This window comes from Neodiprion lecontei, chromosome 5 (assembly GCF_021901455.1).
Source record: "Neodiprion lecontei isolate iyNeoLeco1 chromosome 5, iyNeoLeco1.1, whole genome shotgun sequence".
NCBI classification, from domain to species: domain Eukaryota; kingdom Metazoa; phylum Arthropoda; class Insecta; order Hymenoptera; family Diprionidae; genus Neodiprion; species Neodiprion lecontei.
The window spans coordinates 16,326,729-16,349,787 of record NC_060264.1 but is presented as its reverse complement, the minus strand read 5'-3'; the positions used below and the strand labels follow the sequence as shown (position 1 = coordinate 16,349,787).

General features: G+C 37.9%; 1 protein-coding gene across 2 annotated transcripts in view; it reads right to left on the bottom strand.

The window, feature by feature from the left end:
* The window catches only part of LOC107226558 (tRNA-uridine aminocarboxypropyltransferase 2), a 75,592-nt gene that overhangs the window by 7,436 nt on the left and 45,097 nt on the right, over window positions 1-23,059 (bottom strand). For both annotated transcript variants that reach the window (XM_046739988.1, XM_046739989.1), the window contains exons 3-4: window positions 9,602-9,782; window positions 6,671-6,873 (exon numbers count right to left, since the gene is read on the bottom strand). In XM_046739988.1, the coding sequence (XP_046595944.1) occupies window positions 6,671-6,873; window positions 9,602-9,782 (384 nt within the window). The remainder of the gene's footprint in view (window positions 1-6,670; window positions 6,874-9,601; window positions 9,783-23,059) is intronic.

The window sequence follows — 23,059 nt, the reverse complement described above, 5'->3', positions numbered from 1 at the left end:
AAGCGGACGGCGTGCTAAATTCTTGAAAATCAATCAATCACTGTGTGTGGCAACTAGCCCCAAAGCACGTATTCTGCGGCAAGCAGATAGTAGAAATCGCTACGCAGTGTGCTGTGTGCACCTTCAATGAAGGTTACGACCCAATTTTAAAAATTTTGGAGACGATGGGATGCACGATAGGGCCGAGCGCCGCAGATTTCGCCGCTAAATACAAGAATGCGCGCATCACCCAAGCAAACCGCCGGGCGTCCCTGGATAGCAAAGAGGCGAGGACAGCTCGTCGGATTGAACAATCCATTGAGCACGATCTTTTCGAAGAAGCAGAAGGGATATTGTATGGACCTGGCATCGCTGATTGACCGTAAGTAAACGATTTACCTAAAATTTCCTCACTTGAAACTTTGAACGCGTTTTTCTCGAAACAGCATTTTTCAAAACGGTGGCCAACTTGGAGGGCAGAGTTTTAAAGCTATCGAGTTGAATTTTTTACACAATATTCTTAACGTCATTGTTTATCGTGCTATGGAAGCTTTTTTTTTTTTTTTGACATCTTCCTATTTTTTTGTAAAAAAAACTGCCAAAAAAAAATGCTAAAATCGATACTTTTTGTTCAAACCGGCGCCATTTTTGCAAAAAAAAAAAAAAAGAAAAAAGCTTCCATAGCACGAAAGCCAATTATATACCGATCAATAATCTTTTTGTGTTTTTTGTCTCAGATCAAAATTGTGACCCCCAATGTGGCCACCACATCCAAGTGCATTTTCTGCAACAATTGTTTCATCATTTTTATAGATACTAATTAATAAATAAATCGATCTTTAAAAAATTGTTTTGTATTCTTCAATACCCAATTAATATACAAAAAAAAAACCAGACCGATTAGATTATTTTTTCTTTAAAAAAAAAAATCGCGAAAAACAGCGATTTTTCGGGCTGTCACACTGGAAAGCCCCCTTAATACAGGTGAAGGTACATTTGCGTAGAATCCCCTTGCCTTTAACTACCACGCTAGTAATATCCAGTCTTGCCATACGCAAACTGAATCACTATCAAAGTCCTTCTGACTACTGTGCTATCACTCACGTAATATTCTGTTTGAGTACTATCGAAACGAATAATTACAATATCAAAATCAACTGTCAGCGACGATTCCTCATTATCAAATACCGTCCCTCTGACGACCAGGCTATCACATAAATAATATTGAGTCTACCCATAGGTAAACCGAACTACCATCCAAGTCCTTCCGACTACCGTACTAGCACACGAATAATATTCTGTCTTAGTTCCCACTAAACGAATCATTATCCATCACCAAAACCGACTAGTCAACGATCCAGAATAATCAAATACCGTCCCTCTGACCAACACGCCATCACGCAATTAATAGTCAGTCTTGCCGCAGGCAAACTTCATTAATATCAGAGCAAATAAGCAAGAACTATCCCTTCCTAAATTATCGAAAATCTCTTAGAGATTCCCAGAAGAATAAGTTCACAACCTTTCATCCTGTCTCTTATCCCGCCTCCCGGGAACAAAACATTGACGTATAATTGCTATATTTCCTTTTCCGAAATAAATAATTTCGCATCACGAGCCAACCTCTCAGAGCGATCTATCTGTGCGTGCTTCACACTCACAGATCAAGTTTGACCCTCAACCGTTTACACGGCCTATGATGATGGGTCTATTCCACTCGTGCCTGTGCACATGAGGGTGAGAAAACAAATTCTGAGGCTATCTCGAAAAACCAAGTTGAAGTGGTCAAACTATTCGGGCTGTTCCCGGAGTTAATCACACAATTAACAAGTCATCCTTCTCCACCTTCCTTCCGTGTCCAGAGACCGAATCCTGCAGCTCTATTCCAGAGACAGAAAACTCTCAAAACAAATATATCATTCGAGTATGCGCTAAATATCACACATAGCGTGTGTAGTTTTGGCGAAACAAAGCCCGCGAATAAACTGTACGTCTCATTGGCGAAAGCGTGCAAACTCGAAACGTTTCATTTCATTTAATGCGCATGCGCGAGTTTTATCGGCTGCTCGGACAGGCTGGCCACTCCGAGTTTCAGCTGTCAAACTCTGTTTCTGGCGGTGATGTAGTTCATACGAATTTTTGAGGTTAGAATCTCAAACAGTCGAGGTAGTGACTCGGAAAGTTGATGCTAATGCTCTTTGAAAATTGGCTTTATTCGACTGAAATGAGAAATCTGTTTAAATGTTGGGTGCTTGGAAGAAACGCAGCAGGTAGGTGGGAACATTTTATTTGATCACTTTTATTATTTCGTACATTAGAAATAACAATGAAATTTTTTTCTATCAACAGGTGATACGGCCAAAATAATTACATCTCTAATATTTACTGTTATCTGCCTATTCAATTTATCACACGTACAAAAATCATCGCCACTTTGAAGCAACTAAGCAACTTTCTCACTCTCTTGTGATTTCAGGTGGTAATATTGAATTTTATCACTTTTGAAAATGAGACATTGAACCGAGCGTTCAAGAAATTTAAATATCTCACTATCTGTAATAGAATGGTGAATCTTTTTTTTTCTCGAAAATAGTTCAACAAAATTTACAAATAGTCGATAGTCAATGTATTTTTTCCGATCAATAAATTATTGCTACTACTATTAAAAATTTTCTAATGATTATCAGAGTTCATTTCGCAAATTTTCAATGATGTTCAATTAAATAAATGAAGGGAACCTAATACTCAAATTGAAAATTCAAGTAATATTAGATTTATTAAAATGATTTCTGTATTTCATGTTAGTGCGGTTCGAAACAAAGAAAATCTAATCGGAAGCGTAGAAACCAGGAACGTAGATCACATCCTATGGCACAAGTTGAAAATCAACTTTCTCAAAATGCGCCTTAACGTCACAATTAGCTTCAAGGACAATCATGTTTTAGAGTAATGTCAGAAAATTATTAAGAAGATATCGACTTATCGGATTCAAGATTGTGTCCCTTATTCCATCAAAATAAATTAATATCTAATTTTTAACGAAGTTTATGAAGATTTTTTTTCCAAATAATGTAATCCGATACAATATCTTGTTCATAGTCCTCCGAACATCACCTTGTAACAAGGATATTTGGAAAGAGTCCCTTTGTTGCAGGAACCATTATAAAATTCTTGGTTTTCAATTCGTGCTACTGAATAACTTCTGCGTTTCAGGTTCCGTTTCCAATCTCAAAATGAGATTTTTTTTGCTCCAGACAATGCTAACATGAAATGCAGAAATAATTGCGGTAAATGGAGATTCACAAGCTTTCAGTCTTAGCGTAGGACCCTATAAAGAGTGTAAAATTAAATTTGGTTTTAAGTTATCGTGCAACTAGCTAGCCTGATGACACCGTCAACTAAGATTAATTTAAAGACATTTTTAACTGTAGTTATTTAACAATTCTAGATTTAGATTGATTCAGTTTGCCTGGAAAAATTCAACCCTAGAATCTAATTGAGGACTTGAAAAACTATTTATCTGAATTTAATGCCAAAGAGAGTAAAAGTAAGCTTCAAAATAAGATACCAAATTAAATGGTATAGTTTGAAAAACAATGCTGGTCAATAATAATGCTTGAATTGCAATGGTGCACAGAATGATTCCTCGGTAGAATGAATTGGCAGCAACGGTTAAGTAACAAACTTATCGCTATTGGCTCGATCAAAGTAAAATGATGGGATATTCAGCCATTATCATCTGTAGTATATCCCGCTTTTCAATTTTGCCTCAACTGATGTTAAGAAGGTGGCGATGGCCTGATGAAATTCAGTCTGGCACCTGATGTCTGACGGAACAACCAGGTTCGATGGTTATAATGATTGCACCGCTCGAGAAACCAGGATCCTTGCCACCTAAACGTTTTGACCATCAGGTAAGGCATAAGTTTCTTGGTGTTAATCAAGGTTTAAACTTTCAGCCTGCTGAAAAAAAAAATAATTTCATCATTGAATCCATGTTAAAATATTGTAATAGTCAAAGATCACGTAATTAGAAATTTACCTAGATGCTTCCATGCCTGACAAATTTAGTCCCGCTTTGACAGTGAATTATTTCGTACCTGAAAATATTAGAAGCTATTATTATCAGACAGGATCTTTTGGTATTTTTTGATACAACTAATTTCCAATAAAATGCACGAAACATAAATCGTTAATGAGACGCATTTTTAATTTTATGTAAATAAAGAATCTGTTCACAATAAACTTTGTTTTTACTTACCTACCTCTGTTTGTCCAGACTCCCACTTGTTAATGACATTTCACATTGAATTTCAGAATTCTTCTTTCAATAAATAACACCCAATTTCTGTATCATTTGATATTTGCTTTTCCGTTGAATTCTTTATTGCGTCGGTTGGATATCTTCCGATATTGACCGCGGTATTGCTGAACGATACTCTTCTTTTTAAACAATTCACTTTACGTAAAAATAAACAGCAGCACAACCTCAATCCACGGCTTTACGCGCGAGAGATTTACAGCTTTAGTTTCATTTTGTGTACGTTGGCGCTCTGCTCAGCAGACGAAAATATCGCCGCAAAGCGATTTCACCGACGAATGAGATTGAATTATATGACGCATGCGCATTGTATGTATAGTTTCAAGAGATTGTCCCGGTATACTGACAAGACCTAATGACGGATTCATCTTCTCTAACCTCGATTTGATTACGCTCTTGTTACGCACACAAAAATGCATCTCACGGATGCACTCTTCCGTTGACAGTACGTAATTTGACCCTATGCATATGGAACGGAACGCCCGAAAAGCCTCTGATTGGTGCTGAAGAGTAATTAGATTTCCGTACGGAACGAATTCCGAACCATGGGACAGCGGCCTAATAACACTAGAGCGCTCACTGCAGTGGTAAGGGTTTCGGAGAAAGAGATATAGCTTGGAAGTAAAGTGCTATCTCTTAACTAGCTATTAAGCATACGCGGAACAGTCTAAGTAAAAATATAATGTTACTAATTTACAAAAGAAAATATATGCTATAGGGGCACTGATCTTCGGTGTACAAGCTTGTCTGTACCGGTGTAAGAAAGACAGCCCTTCACTTCTGAGCTATCTCTCTCTCTCCGGAAAGCCAGCCGTATACCGAGCCATACCGTGAGCGTGCCAGTATACGAGTATTATTATATTTCAGTGCCCAAAGCTCCATTACTTTTCATTCGCTTGTTATAACTATCGTGTGTGACTCGGGCCAAAAGTTGGCAATTGCAACTGCGTGCGCTACGTTTCGCCGGAGGCTATTTTGGCGCAGAAACAATTCGGCGTAGGAATGTTTCCTCGGATGTTTCGGTGCAGGACCAGTTGGGCGCGAGGACTCTTTCTAGGTAGCCGACTGCTTCGTGCTTAAGAAAAAACAATAATAATTCATTGGGAAATTCCGCACGTGTTCCATAAATATGGGAATTGCAGAGAAAGTTCACGCACCTATCTTTACAATACTTAGATGAAATTGGCTACTTTCCACCTGCTGAACTGTTATGCAAAACCCGACTTTTCATGCACATACGATAAAAAGTAAATATTCCAGTAAGGATGATGTGTTGTGGTTTCGGTTATACCCCTGTCATTACGGAGGCCGAATTTATTCTAACCTGTGAGATACGACAGTCACCTTCCAGGTTTTCGTAAGGGATGGTGTGTTGTGATTTCGGTTATGCCTCTGTCATACGGAGGCTGAACTTATTCTATCCTTTGGGACGCGACAGTCACCTCTCGCGTTTTCGTAAGGGATGGTGTGGTGTGGGTTTGATTATGCCCCTGTCGTACAAAGACCTAACTTATCCCAATATCCAGGTTGCAATAGTCACCATCAGCATGTTGGAATTTTTGAAAAATCACAACTTTTAGACGATACTATGCTTGGGGGTAAAAAAAAATTGTTTAACTTTTAATTTGAACCAGTATTCATGCAGAACCAGTCCTTCGGTCTCCCCCAACAATATACCGAAGGAAAATGTTCTATAAACAAATATTCTGTAGAAAAATATTCTATCGGCTCCACGAATCAGACTGCGCCAAAACGTCGCTGCGTCAAATCATCCCAGCGACAACACGTCGCCGCGCTGAATCGTCTCCGCGCTGAAACATCTTGCCCCTAAAATCCTGCTCCCATCGCAACTCGTGTTATTGCTGTCCTCGCTTCGCTTACGTGCAAATTTCACACTGGTCGCAATCGCCAACTTTCGTCCCTTGTCACACAATACACTAAAAATTATCCGCCGATGTTCATTTAATTAGCCTGTTCTTTTATGCATCTGAAACATCTGGTGGTATTTGAATTGATAAACAAAACAATGGAATCTGTGCGAATTTCGACAATGCATAATTTCGTGATTTTAAAATTCAGCAATTCATTCAAGTCTGGAAATTTATTTAAATATATGGTTTTTGACCACGTGTTGTAGTTGTATTTCACGGATTTTTGGGACTGTAATATTTAAGGGTGAGGAACTTTCCGTTATTCTAGTGGTAACGAATAGTGTCATGAGGCGTCATGCTGGGCATCATTTTCCAACAATATAAAACCCGGAAAAACAGTCGTACGATATCTCATTTTGCTCTTAAGTAATAACGAAAATGTTCTCACCCATAGACCTTATTATCTACAAAAATTTGTGAAATACGGAAACATATTTACCGGCACAGGTATTGAAGCGGACGTAGAAGTTCATCCTTCAGCTGGGAGTTTCCCTCTAAAATAGAAAGTGCAAAGGTACCCGTTTCCAATGTAGATAAGCATCCTTCGGTTGGTTGAGTTCGTATTACATATTCGCTGGTGGGTAACCCAACAAGTTTGCAGGAGCGTATAGAGTAAAGCATTGGACTACCATGGAACATTGCCTAAAATCATTCAAAAGTATTCAAAGAAAACCGGACCCTCTGTTCAAAACTCAACACCTAGCTATAATATTATGCGTGAGATCCTATTGCTGTAATATATTGAGTTCGATCCGTGGTTACATTTTCTTTTTAAATTTTTGAGGTTGAAATTGGTAACATTACGTGACGAAACATTCATTAGAAATCACTTATTCGCTACTTCAAATTGACTTTAGAGGTGTCAAGTTTTCAGAATGTCAGATATTATTTAGGTTGTTAACGTTCGCTCAGTTTCACAATGCTTCAGATACTCCTAAAATTGCGGAATAACGATTTTCCCTAAAAGTGCATTGTGAATGTTACGAATTTCAATCTCATATGAAAGCCAAAGGAGGACAAGTATAGTAAAAAAACATTTGCGTATATCTTCACGATATTTTATAGATGACTAGGTATTGTTTAAAATACTCAGGTCATGAAAGGAACAGACCTCACTCGCGATGCGTTTTCGATGAGAAAAAAAAAAAAAAAAAAATAGAATCATATTTTCCTCAAGATTCACTTACCGCTTTAGTTAAGCATATAATATATTATTGAGGGAGTCAACAGCTTTCATAGGCACAATGGACAGATTTTTAGTTCAATAAATTTATGAGAAAAAATTTTTTTCGTATAGTGCTTTTGTTTTTTTTTCACTGTGATACTTTTCGAGCAAAATTATGAAACTAGTATTTTAACATTCCTTACAGATTTCTGAATAACTCGTACTTTTCCCAAATTTTTGTGACTGTACGCCGTGGTTGAAAAAAAAATTATGGCCATTTTTTTTTCTAGAAAAAATAAATTATTAAACAAGATTTAGCCTTATTCTCGCTAATTGTACTTTCATTTTGTTGTGAGTAATGTACTGAAATAATTCACTTACTTTAGAAGTACTGCTTACTTTTGTAGTTAGACTTATTTTCAAGATCTAACAATAAGTATTTTAATAGTACCTACTTGTCCATAAAATATCATTAATATATTTGCAAAAGGCATTTTTACTCCACTTTTCTCTCTATGTCCATTGGCATTATTTGAATGAGTTTCTCGGTGTCCTCAGGTCAATTGTTTGCGAAAAAAAAACCCAAACATTACGTTTCGGCCCAAATTTAGAGGACCCTCCTCAGAACTATTTATTACCACCGAAAAAAATTAAATAAACAAAAATTGTACAGCTATAATTAAGATTGTAATTAATTAAGCAGTTAAACCGTGACCTTATTGTAGAATATCGGGACAGACCAAAGTACACAAAAAGAAAGGAAGCTAACAAAAGAAAAAAGAAAGAGAACTTACAATGAATTACATAGAAAACAGCAAAATAGCCGAAATTTGAGTCAATCCGGTACACAGTAGAAAAAAAACCAAGGAATCGCTGAGTCGTCATCTGTGATAAGGTAAAGCTATTAAGTGCTATGGTTCAGATAAAAGTGAAGAAAAACTTACCAAAAAAAGGAAGGAATTAAAAATTCATATTTTATGCGGTTCTTTCGGGACCATGATAACAAGTAAACCACGATCGCAAATGAGAAAAAACTAGTAGCAGTGACAGGAAATAGATGCTCACAGTGAGGAAAATGGTGAACGAAGGAGACCATGGAAAGATTACTAGGATGACGACACAGTAACATGACAACTTACAAAGTAAAGCAAGACAATCAGTAACTAGGAAGAAGCATGGACTAGAGATGTCATGGCGCTGGCATCCACCCTTTGAAGTTAGGTACCTCTATCGCGAAAAGAAGAGACTCACTACTTATTCATAATCAAACTGTAATAAATGTTACTAAGATTGTCAATATCAGATCTTAGATTGACGATGTTGCAATTTCTGATAATACTACACATTTCTAAAATCAATCTTTTTCTATAATCATTCTCGCGGTGGAGGACACTAACTTCTGTAAAATTAAAATTATGATTATTACCTATTCTGTGCTTTTTCAGGGCTGTTTGTTTATCCGGATCCGAGAAAATCTTTCGTTTATGTTCATTAATCCTTGTTTCTAAATGTCTACTTGTTTGTCCTATAAAACATTTATTGCAATCAGCGCAAGGAATTCTGTAGACTACTTTTGAACTTTTTTCAATCGGAACTTGATCTTTCGGTAAAACAAACAACCCTGACAAAGCATAGAATAGATATGTAGTCAAGGCGGCTAGGTGGTCTAGTGGAGTAAGGCTCCGGCAAAGCATCTCTAGACACCAGGTTCGATTCCGAGCTCCGTCGTAAATTTTTCAAATCACCAAAAATTTCCGAATTTGCATTCTCTAGCATTTTTCTTCTCACTAAAATAGGTATGACGTATTTTCATATCATTGCATAGACGGTCGGATCCGTTTTACGTGGTTTTTAACAAGTAGTGAAATACACTTGTAAACATGTCACATACATATTATGATCTATACTTGTGCTTCTTGAGACGAATTTCATGATATATGTATAGAATAGATAGTGATCATAATTTTGATTTTACAGTTCTGCGGAGGACCTCCCACACTAGGGCCGAAACGTAATGTTTGGATTTTTTTGTCGTAAACAATTGATCTGAGAACACCGAGAAACTTTGTCATAAATCCCAACGGCCGAGAACTTTCTTCATTGTTTGAATGACTTCGAAGTGGCACCTTTATGTTGACACCATAATTCTAAAACAGTTGGTAAATTCCTTTGTCAGACCAGAGTAAGCCAATGACGAAAAGTTACCTTAGCTTGCGGCCATGTTCCGTCAAGTATAACCAGATTGTAAGGTTTTTGACCATTGATTCCTACAGGATCCAGCGTGTCGAGGGCCACAGAGTCATTAGTTGGGTAGAGCATAACTGTATTTGGATCTTTCAAAATGTCTGCCAATCCTTCGTGATGAGGAAGTGGAAATTTTTTACCCCTAAATGATGAGAAATATGGCGATGATTCGTCGTTAATTTAATGATTATCTTAAACATCAATTTTGAACGCGACTGTATAATAGTTACTAACTTGAATTTAACGGAAGAATGAAACAAATAGCTATTTTGACATTTTAGGATTAGTTTAAACTAGGTGTTTTTAATAATATGAGTATAGGTATTTTGCTTTGTTGTGGTTTACACAATTGCATACAATTCTGAAGTTTGGAAATAACGATCGCTGCTAAAAATTTATGGTTACTTTAATGGTACCAGCGCCAATTTCATCATTGAGTTGCGCTTTAGCGTAATTGAGAATTACAGACACGATTTAGTAAATCTGTATTCGAAAGGATGCATAGTCAGTCTTTATCAACTGTATTGAAGATCAACTATTTCAGCTGTTATAGGCACCTATGCATTAGACCCGATAAAACAATAGCACGGAGGATTACAAAGGACTGAAATCTTTACCGGGGATCAAGTAAACCTACGATTCCAAAAAATTTGACAATTCACTGCGCTGTTGTAAGCGAAGACCCTCCACTTTCACCGACTTGGTATAAAATTCGAGCGCGAGTACAAGTAGAGCCGCAAGTAGCCAAATTTATCCCTATCAGCGGGACTTGGACTAACGTTGACGAGTGGTCTGGCGGTTATTTGTCATCATTTTTCCGACAAAACAAATATTTATACCGAAAAAATGTCTCCTTTCGGCGAATGCCTCATGTCTACGAGCTTCTAATCTTAAATACCAGAGCGCACTCAAGAAACCGCTTCTCTCAGATAAACATGTCGCAAAAAGAATCACTTGGGCGCATGAAAATTTTGATCGTGATTGGGAGGATGTAATTTTTTCCGATGAAGCCTCTTTTTGGGCACAAAGTACCATCAAAAGAGCTTGGTCTTCCCCCACAAACAGAATTTTCCAGCGGACCGTAAAACACCCGATGAATCAAGCGAACTAGTTATAGAAAATATACGCGATGCTACCTCTTTATTTCGATCTCCACGCATCATCAAACCCTTACTCTTTCGCGAACCTTCTAGGATTAAAATTATTGAACTTTCTCTACCTCTAAGCACGGTGTAAGAAAAGTGACGGTTGATTGCTGCGCTATTAGTTGTTATAACAATCATCGCGGTATTCACGAATGTTCGTTATATGTTTAACAGGTGTAATTGTATAACGGCTCGTTATAATCTTCTGTTCATTGTATCATTGTTCATCTTATGAAACATGTAAACAGCGTAAGTTTGACGGTCAAAAACAATAAAAACAGAAAATTATAACGGGCTGTTATACAATTACGCCCGTTAAACGTGTAACGAACATTCGTGAATACCGCGGTCAAAAATACCGAGGAAACTGTTATTTACTGTCCCTACGCGACAGACCGATTCAAAAAGATTGGTTAATTTGTCTAAAACCGTCGGTTCAGATGAATGCGGTCGATTTGGAACTATTGTTTATTTTGCGCACGGTCTCTATAATGTGATATATGTTCATGCATGCAAATCGAAAGATTGCGCGTCGCAATACTGTCTGTTAGTAAAACAATGGGAACCGTTTCAGTAACGGATGATTACATAACTCGCTACTTTGTAAAACTCCAAGAAAGTCTTACGCAACAATATTTCCAAGAAACGGATTCTTGTAATTTATAGACCACTAATGTTAGGAATACATTTTCTAGCATGATTCTCGCATAAAAAAGATAAGTTTTTAGATAATTCCCTATTCGTTGCTTATGATAATCTGAAAAATTGACTTTGTATAATTTCAATAAATCTGCACGTTTTCAGTCCTTTAGTATCCGAAAAACAGGGTTCTAGAAAAATTTCGGTTTGTCGGTATGTCAGTCTCTCCTGACAAACTTCCACGATGATCTCTAAAATGGCTCTATGAGAAACTCTAAAATTTATATGAGTTCATATGTAATGATGGGCACAAAAAATTGTTGTTCCATTTTTGAAATAAGAACTTCTTTGGCGGCGCTACCGCGAATTAGCAACAATTTTGTTGAACGTCGTACGTTCGTACGTCCGATAGCCCGCGGCGCGGGTAGGGGAAGCGGCGTAGTGGAGGGACAGGAGAGAGGTAGTAGTTCAGCGAGAGCAGTACTGTGAGCACTGATTTTTCTGAACATCTGTACGTTCGTAGGTCCAAACAGCTCGCGGTGCGGAAGAGGCAGCGGCGTGGAGAGGGGACGGGACAAAGGCAGCAGTGCAGCGAGAGCAGTACTGTAAGGCGAGAGATAGAGGCTCCCCCTCTCTCACCCGCTCTGTCTGTCTCTACTATATCTTTCTTGTAGCCGTGAGAAAAAGAAATAAGGGATGTTAACCCCCCATTTCAAAATTTTCGAATTTCGAGAGTTGCTCTGGTTTGCTCCGAAGTTGCTCTACATTGGTCCAGACAAGTATTTCGGCAAACTCAAAATTGAACAAATAAAAATAAAAAAACCCATTTTCCACACTAGCCCCCCGTTTTTGAAAAAGTGATTTTTTCGCGACTGCTCTAAGTTGCTCAAGTTGTTCCGAACATTGCTCCAGAACACAGTGCTGTCAAATAAATAGTACTCAAACAAAAACCAAAACTCGACGGGGAGCTTAGCCTCCAATTTTTTTAAATAAAAATTTATAAAAATGATTTTGGACAGATGAAAACTTGCTCTGAGTTGCTCCAAAGCCGTAGGATTCTGAATCGAAAATTCGTCCCGGAAATGACAGATCAATTTTTTATACTGGGAAATAATCGTGCGATCCGGGAATCGTTCCCGGGTCCACGAAAGCTTACCCGGGAACCAGAGTTGTGAATTACACATAACACTGCCTGATGTGAAATGGATGAGTGCTCAATTACAAATACAATAAGTAACGTGCAATGGTTGGGTATTCCATTACAAATACAAAAAGTAACGTATAATGGATGAGTGCTACATTACAAATACAGGACGTAATGTGTAATGGATAAGTGCTCGATTACAAATAAAAAAGTAATGTTTAGTGAATGCTTTATCCATTGCAAATAAATAAAGTAATGCGTAATGGACGCGTGATCCATTACAAATTTAAAAAAGTAATTTGCAATTGATAAGTGATCCGTTACAAATTACAAATAAGAAAAAAGTAATTTGTAATGTAGAATATTCCGATACAAATTGAATAATTGCTCCATCATCATTTCATTTCACTCACGAAAAGTATCTTCTGGGCAAAATCGTTTTTCTTCTGTTCAAAGATCAATACTTCACGCAGAAGAAGAACGTGCAAATTAGAAATTGAATTTGTAATGGAGCACTCATCCATTACACATTCAAAAAAGTGATGTGCAATTGACAAGAGAACCATGACATATTACAAATGAGAAAAAAAAGGTAATTTGTAAAGGAGAGTATTCAATACTTTTCTACATAAACTTTTCCATCGCCTTGCTACCTCTTAACAGTTGAATTTTGGAAAATGCTGAAATATGTGTTTTATTAATAGTAATGCATAGTGAGAAACTTGGTTTTCAAATGATAGCTTTCTCATATAGAAAACTGTGTCAGTTCAATAAAACAATGAAAATGCAATGCGCAAGTTTATAATTTGCACGTTTTTATTCTGCGTGAAGTATTGATCTATGAACAGAATAAAAACGAATTTGCCCAGAAAAAACTTTTCGTGAACGAAATGAAATGATGGTGGAGCAATTATTCAATTTGTAACTGAATATTCTCCATTACAAATTACTTTTTCCTCATTTGTAATTTGCAATGGATCACTTATCAATTGCAAATAACTTTTTTCTCATTTGTAATTTGTAATGGATCACTTACCAATTGCAAATAACTTTTTTCTCATTTGTAATTTGTAATGGATCACTTATCAATTACAAATTACTTTTTTAAATTGGTAATGGATCACGCTTTCATTACGCATTACTTTATTTATTTGTAATGGATAAAGCATTCATTAAACATTACTTTTTTATTTGTAATCGAGCACTCATCCATTACACATTGCGTCTGGTATTTGTAATGTAGCACTCATCTATTATACGTTACTTTTTGTATTTGTAATGGAGCGCCCAGCCATTGCACGTTACTTGTTGTACTTGTAATTGAGCACTCATCCATTTCACATCAGGCAGTGTCATGTGTATTTCACAACTCTAGACCCCGGGTAGGCTTTCGTGGACCCGGGAACGATTCCCGGATCGCACGATTATTTTTCTCAAAAACAAATTTCCCAGTATAAAAAGTTTTTTCGTCATTTCCAGGACGAATTTTCGATTCAGAATCCTACGGCTTTGGAGCAATGCAGAGCAAGTTTTCACGAATCCAAGATCAGTTTTAGAAAGTTTTATGTAATAAAATGGGGGGCTAAGCGCCCCGTCGAGTTTTGATTTTCATTTGAGCACTGTTCATTTGACAGCATTGTGGTTCTGGAGCAATGTTCGGAACAACTAGAGCAACTTAGAGCACCGCGAAAAAATCACTTTTTCAAAAACGGGGGGCTGGTGTGAAAAATGGTTTTTTTATTTTTATTTGTTTAATTTTGGGTTTGCTGAAATACTTTTCTGGAGCAATGTAGTGCAATTTTGGAGCAAATCAGAGCAACTCTCGAAATTCGAAAATTTTGAAAATGGGGGGCTAACATCCCTTGTGAAAAGGAGCGGCGGCTCGCTGATTACCGTCGCGCTCTCGCTCCCTGCGGCTCTGCGTGGCTGGCTGGAGTTGCGTTGCGCGCGCACGCAAACGCCGAGTTATTATATATGCTAGTGAGCGTAACGGTCACCGAAGCACACGTGAATATTTGTTTTTGATCGATATAAACAAGTTCCATGGGTATTTTTTGAATACGTCGCAAATAAGCTCTCACTTCTGCGCTACGTCTGCGACGGACCCATTTTTTTTAACGTACGCTTCTGTCGAAAGTCAATAATTTCAATTTTCGACAAACTCTCGCGATGGCCTCGTAAACAGCTCAATGAAAACTCGGAAGTATACGTAACTTCATATTCAACGGATGAGCATAAAAAATTGCCATATCCTGTTTTCTTAGACCGTGTGCTTATATTGAAAAGAATTCTTAAAAGCATACTCGACGAACTAAGACATAGTCCATATGACGTTTATAGAAAATTTTATGTGTTACTATAAACTGAATAAAATAATGCAATGAGCAAGGAAACCATTACATAAAAGAAGAGAATTTTAACGACAAATGTAGTGGGAGAAACTTGACATTTAAGTGGGGAAAAAATACGAAATCAGTAAACTTTGACCAAAAGTATTCTTTTGTGTGTAAGGACAGGTAGTTACCTGCAAGAGTTTATTACTTATCGTTGTCTCCGACAAATGTTTAAACAATTTCGTTAGAAAATCACAGAAAAGTAGAGTTGCCAATAACTCGTTCAACTAGATTTTGATAAAAAACGTGTTGAAAGAAAAAAGAGAGCATTGGTAGTAATGTCAAATGAGAAAAGTTCCGTGAAATTTTAGATATGGTCAATACTGTAAGTGCTAGGGTTTTTTGATTTAATGATCGAAAACTCGGCTCTGAAGTAGTAGTGTAAAAATTCGTAATGCACGCGCACGCTTTTCGTCCAACTTATTCTAACTTTTTTTCTATCTAACCGAATCGACAAAATCGGCAGCAATATTGAAGATGAATATTAGAACTTGTACAAAAACCTGAAACAGACAGTAAAAGCCCGTTTTTTATATTGTTTTCATATCTATATATGTACACGACATTTAAGATAATTTCCGGGGTGTAAATCCTGCTACCCTACGGCACAGATACTGATCTGAACAATAACGATAAGTAGAGATAAAGATATTGCTGTGGGGCGCCATACGCAGTAGCGTCAATTAGATAATTAGAGAAAAGAAAGGCAGAGAAAAGGCACGGTCAGGTTTTACGACGGTTTTGCACAACTAACTCAGTTTAGATGAGATAATGGTAGAGGGGAAGGGTCGTACCCAGTAGATAAAACACAAGAAAATAGGTATCCAGTGTATTAATAAAAAGTGAGAAAATAGTTACACTCAAGCAATTCGAGAAATTTAGGTAGAATCAGACAATGCAGGAAATTCGGTATAACCGGAAAGAATGGTAAGAATGGAAATTAGCAAATGAACGAGAGGGATATGTGATAAGCGAGAGGTAGATGCGTGTGTTCGCGATACTATTACTCGGAGCAACAATTAGCAAAGTTTACAATATTCGGTTAAGATAAGCTAGCATGCAATCCACAATCTAAGATCCTTAAATTAAATGTTAACAATGCAAGTAAAGGCAGAATAATATAGGGAGAGAATAGTATTATGACAGTAAAGAAAGCAGTCAAGGTAATTCGAGAACTGTTAATAATGTTCGTAAATTCGCTACCCAGTTAGTAGGCAATATTTTAGCAAAAGTAAAAATTTCGTGTTTGAAAGTGAATTATTTAGCATTTTCATTAAATTTGCAATCAATTTTCTTAATTTTGCTTCTAGCTTAGAAAAATACAAAAGCGTATTTTGAATTTATTAAATTGTTGCGGTAAATTTGTTATATTTGTAAATTTATTATTCTTTTACTGTGCGGCATTCGGAATTTAGTAAACATGCTGCTGAAATTACCAGACACATATACAAAATAATTCGATTACCTAGAGTTGGTAAAAATTAAAAATATATTGTGGCATAAGGAATCAATGTATATTACTATTAATTTTGCTCTACAATTAGTTTGATTTCGAATTTCTTAAAACTGAATTGTAAAATATTGAACGTACTGCATTTGAAAAGTTTCGTAACAGGTTTTGGAAATTAAAATTTTTTTTTCTGAATCTACTCAACTTGTACAGGTATAAATTTTATGCGAAATCCGTAACAATATCAGATGTAAGCAATGTCCAAAAAATTACCATGTAAACTTTGGAATTAGTAATCGAATTTTTAATTTGTGAAAATTACACCGTAAGTTGACTGATACGTTCTGAAAATTGACTGAATTTAGCTAATAATTGGATTCGTAAATTCATTAAAAATTGTATTGTAAGGAGGAATTTGGAAAATATCTTATTCATAAGCTATCATTGACTGTATTACTTGTCATGCCCGTGTGGACCGTCGTCCATTGTATTATGAATCAAATGAAGTCATGATTTTCCATAAGGTAGTTTGGCGTAGTAGGTAGGGCGTATGACCACTAATCGGAACATTGCGAGCGAACGGGGTTCGAACACGGGTAAGAACAAATTAAGTGCTAATGCTTCTATTCCATCTAAAATCCGTTTTCGTTCAGTACAGCTACTGAGAAGTTGTTAAAATGATGTCTGTGCTCACAAAAAGTCAATGAAATCAATTATCGAACCGTTTTTTATCGACATTTTTCACTTCACAATTTTAGTATCATTTACCATAAAGTTCCTAAACTCGAACAGTAAATTTAACAAACTGTAATTCAAAATTCCTGTAGCCTGTATTGTAACAACGATATTATTATAAAATGTCAAAGTAAGCGCCTTATTTGCGTAGGTAAAATGAAGTAGGATAGAAGGTTATCTTATGCCAATGAAGTAGAAGTTCATGTTAGGTCTATTTTGCTCGAGCCAGTGTAAAAAGAAGAAAAAACGTCGCTGTGAGCCTCTGGTACTCTCGCCAAGACATATGTATTGTTATTATATTGAAACGTATAATTTTGAAAAACTGGTAAATTCGAAAAATTAACGACTTAACTTACTTAACTTACTGGTGATGAGAGGAATTAACGACATCAGAGTCAGGGCGGCTAGGTGGTCTAGTGGAGTAAGGCTCCGGTAAAGCATCGCTAGATACCAGGTTCGATTCCTGGCTCCGTCGTTAATTTTTCGAATTTACCAGTTTTTCAAAATTATACGTTTCAACAATGAAAAATGCCTCGTGATTAATATTAATATTGATGATGCATATCCGCATTTCAATATTAGACGGTCATTGACTGTCTTACGAGCTTCGCATCAGAAGCGTAAGATTCCAAAATGTAAACACACTTACAGACATTCTTACAAGTTGTGCTCGAAGAGGAAGAACACTTTCTATATTCACACATTGTTATTATATTGTTGTATAGATATATGTAATAGCTATAACAGTGTTTAATCAGCTCGAGTACCCTTTTTTAATCCTTGCTTGTAACAACATGGCTGCTGCTGAAACGTGTGCAATAGCACTTTGGTTGTTTAACGATTCACGACACTTACATGCCACTGAAATCTATTTCACCCACAACAAAATAGCAACACGAAGAGCTCAATTACAACTCCGTTTAACATTTCACTTCCAGGATGGGGCTACGTTGAAGAACGGTTTGTTGCCGACGATTCGTGCACACTGCAATTCATTTCGTCAGAGCAAGGGGCAACCTGATAATGGTTGCTCCCATGGAGGGTATCCCTATATATACCTGGACTGGACCCGTCAAATCCGGACCAAACTACCAACATTCTACAGAATGCCAAAATCTCTAACCCAACTGGAATGCCAAGTCTTGAGAGAAATCAACAACAACCCAGGCATCATCGTACTTCCAGCGGACAAAGGCAATGGCACGATGCTCCTCCGTAAAACCGATTACGAATCCAAGATCCGAGCACTCTTAGATGACTTGACCTACCGGAACATCCCGAAAGATCCTACGTCCAAATATGAAAGACACACTTCAGTACCGATCAAAGAAAGCAAGCTTTCAAACCTTACTAAAAAGCACTATTACCCGAAGAATCGTACCATCCCAGACTGTATGGTCTACCCAAGATCCACAAGGCCAATGTACCCCTGAGATCCACAGTCAGTGCAACCCACTCACCTACTTATAAAGTAGTAGCTAGTATACCTAGCATCTGAACTCAAATGACTACTTACCAACCCCAGCTAACGCATTCTCAATTCAAAAGACTTTGTCGACAGAATCAAGCAGATTCAATTATTTCTAGAGGATATTGTAATCAGCATTGACATAGAATCCCTGTTCACCAAAGTCCCCATCCCCGACATCATGGACATCATAAAGACATCCGACAAGGTACCCCAACACCTACTTCCACTGATTGAACATTGCCTCACCAGCGCCTACTTCCTTTACCAGGAAGAATTCTATGAACAAATCCCCTCCGCCGCCATGGGATCTCCAGTCTTCCCCATCATAGCCGAGAGTTTCATGGACCACTTCAAAAAATAAGCCATCGCCATTACTAAAACCAAACGAGAACTCTGGCTCAGGTATGTAGATGATATATTCGTCATCTGGCGACATAGTAAAGAACACCTTCTTATCTTGCTGGCTCATATCAATTCGCGAAATCCCAACATATAGTTCACCATGGAAATGGAAAACAACAACCAACTCCTCTTGCTAGATGTATTGGTCACCAGGTAAGTAGATGGACGCCTAGAATATCAAGTATACTGGAAACCCACACACGCCAACAGATATCTTCACGCATCCTCACATCACCACCCACCACAAAAAGAATCAATCATCAGCTCACTCACCCACAGGGCTCTCACTGTCTTCGATTCAACCAGCCTAGACAAAGAACTTTTACACCTACGAAAAACCCTACAATCCAGTAGATACTTTTTCCAGACAATCAGACGGACCACTCAAAAACTCCAAAACAAAACGGTCTTGAAAACAAACTCACCCCCAGACGCATCAACAGAAAACACGAGGAGAATTGTCTTCCCTACGTCCGGATCAGCCGGACCATAGGAAGAATCCTATGGAAACACAACATCAGACCGATATTCAAACTACCACAACTGCACTGCAGCACATCAGAAGTAGCGGTACATCAAATGGAAACAGGCCAAAAAATGCTCCTTAATCAAACCACCTCTCTGTCCAATACACCGTAGTACTTTCCACGAAAATAAGGAGACGCTCTTGGAATCCGTAAACATCCCAACAACATCAACGGGAATAAGAGATATCAAACACATCCAATTTGGAATGCCACCTTCTCGGTTTTTGAACTGATTGGCCAATCAATTAAAAAGCACTCAATTGGTCAACTTCACCCAACTGGAACGTCACGCCCAGACGGATCCAGTCCAGGTATATATAGCGACACCCCCAAGGGAGCAACCAGTGTCTAGGCTGCCCCTCGCCCCGCTGAAGTGAATTGCAATTTTCACGAAATGTCGGCAACAAGCTCTTCTTCAACGCAGCTCCATCTCAGAAGCCAAGTCTTATTCAGATTCCGACTGCAAAAGCCTCAAAGACCTTGCAATTCCGTTGGGTAAGCACTATATATTGAGATCTTACATCGCGAAAATTCAGTGATACAAGATGGTGCCACCATGAAATTTTCGGCTCTAAGGTAATATTCACGGACTTATGGACGGAACGCAAGGTGGTAATGTAGGCGCGGGGGTTATCCCAAAAGACAGAAGGGCAATCAGAACGGGAGCCATATTAATAGGAGTCATCTGCGCGCCATGTTCGACCAGTTGAGTATTGAATAGGTGCTAAAAGATGTAGATGCAGTGCAACGTATCATTGGTTTAAGAACAACGCAAAAAGCAAAAGGAATGCCGTGATATTGACCAAGTGGTACAGTGGTTAATGTGATATATTAATATAAATTTATATACTTGGTAAGTATATGTATCTGTATATGTAATTATATGTTTTGTAGTATTATTTGTAAGCTATGAATAATACGTGCTTCACTCATATACTTATTATTTTAGTTTTTAGCTCTGGAGACAACAAAATAAGATGTTTTATCCATATTGCTGTTCATTTTGTCATATAGATTTTTTATAACAGAATATTGTCTGTCAGAGATATGTAGTGGTTTTATATTATTATCCTTTATAACAAACAATTAAAATTGTGCACATACGTTAATTTCATCAATTGCTTTTCGCTGATTGCGGAGATTCCCTACAACCACGTTTATTTGCAGATACTTTGTACCGGATGGGTGTTAATTTCGCGATACCTGACTGGAAGACTTCATTAAGATCCAAGGTACTGTGGACAAGGCGTAACCAATTTGTTTATTAGTGTCATAACATATTTTTATTTCGAATAGTGTTTGCGCTCGGCATCGATGGCGGTAAGAGATTTTTTACCAACGAGGGTTGTAAATCCTCGTCAAACCAATCGGGAAAGATTTTCGATGCACTGGCTTCCTTGAGACAATTGGGTTTGACTCAAAGATGATTCAATGTTATAAGGTTTTAGTCAACAAATATATTTATTAACAGGCTTGAAGTAAATTGAATACACTGTTGAGTTCGGTTGTATGAGATTCACGCGGGGTAGTGAGAAGAAGTTGTGGAAGTTAGAATAAGCTGGTCTTCTCTTCGCGTTGGTCGAAACGAATCTGATCTTAAAGGTAGTTTTTAAAAATTAACTAATTTCCGATGGCCAAAAAACTACTGGAAGGGGTAGGATTGTCCCTTGAGAGAAGGGATGAATTTTGCTTGGGAGTGGGAGTGAGCACCGGAGCCAGAAGCAGAAACGTACATTCCCAATGTGCGATGCACGTGCGGGCGTTTTAGGATACACGTCATAAAAACCAAGGAACGAAAAGTGAAGATTAGAGAATTGGTAGGTAGGCAAAGGTATTTACGAGTAGAAAGTAGAGAATTTGTCGAGATTGCAAGACTGGCTGCCAGATGTGGCGGACAGGCGTAAGGAGTATCCTTTTTTGCAAATCAGTCGACGAAATTCGTCAATAAGGGATGGGAACTTCCAGCAGTTGAGTATTTTATGACCTTAAAACGTGACTAAAATGTCCACGCAGAGATTAGGATTAAATAATGTAAAACGTGAAAACGAATGCCGCTAATTTACAGAGCGGATTCAACAAATAGAGATATAAGTTTGGAGCTGTTTCTACTAAATCTAATCACAGAATGTATCTTTAATAACGTAAATTTATCTCATAGGCTGCTGATTGTTAGTAGTTCGGTTGTTCACAACCACCTTGTGAAGACCAACTTTCCTGTCGCGCGCCACAGCGGACAGCACCCACTACGTCACACGCGCTGCTGACGCCACCCACGCAGCCACGCGCGTCCCGCAATCAGCTCGCGTGGTTTCCCGCTGTTAAAGTGGAGCCGCGGCTGGAATAAGAGACCACCGATTTCACCGATCGTCAGGACAACTTCGGTCTCACCCTCATTGAGCCACAATCAAGTTGCACCACCAGTACGTCACAGTCAATCGACAGCAGTCAAGCACCAGCCAGCACAACTAGAGGGACAGGCCCCTACAATCCCCCAGCTCCTTGGGTACTACCTCCTTGGACTTCTCGCCAAGACCGCTGACTCAGCCACCAAGCATACTACTCTCTCTCTCTCTGGGACGTCCGACGAGCCACTACACGCCGCCACCAAGCGCCGCACCAATCAGTCGCCCATCCTCCTCACTGCAGCCTCCACCGAGATTCCAGAGGACCACGACTACTCCTTCCATCACGTGGACCCCAAATATTAAATAACCTTGTGTATATATGTACTTTTGAATAAATCAGGAATATTATAAACAACACAAAATCTCATCCTTGACTTCAGAACGATCACACCTTCCAAGCGGCTCGGTCGAAAAAAAAGCTAGCAACAACTAGCGACCACCGGTCAATTTAGACATTTGGAAACACAAACATTCCGACATAGCTGAATTTTAGTAGAGACCTTGGGTTTACCATTATAAAGAAATCGCAAAAAGTCCAGATCGATCCCATGTGTACTAAAAAATTATTCAAGGTTAAAGGTCAAAATTTTCGGTTTTTTCGATATTTCTCGTTAAAGGTTGATTTTATCAAAAAAATTTTTAAGACCAAAACTGTAGAACATAAAATTATCCGCAAAAACGGTCTCTATACTTTTTTTCCTAAGAATCATCATTTCTGAGATATCGCGATTCTAAAAGTCGAACGAGTTACATTCTATAAAATATGCACGCATATGATATGTCACGGATATACTCGTACATAGTATATGTATAGTATATATAGTATATATACATAGTGTATACATAGTATATATTATGGTATATATACTGATATACATAGTATACAACGATATACATAGTATATATGTGGGATTTGGAGTAACAGGGATCCTACGTATTAAAGCGTGCGATGGGTAAAATATAAATGGATGTTTATTACGTTTTACAGGTGCGTGGATACGGAGATCTGGTTATTGCGCGGTTACAGTATCGGTACTCTACCGTGTGTTGATTTTGACTTTTTGAGTGTGAGGCGAAGGATCTTCGCTCTCGTTTTTGCCCGCTGGAG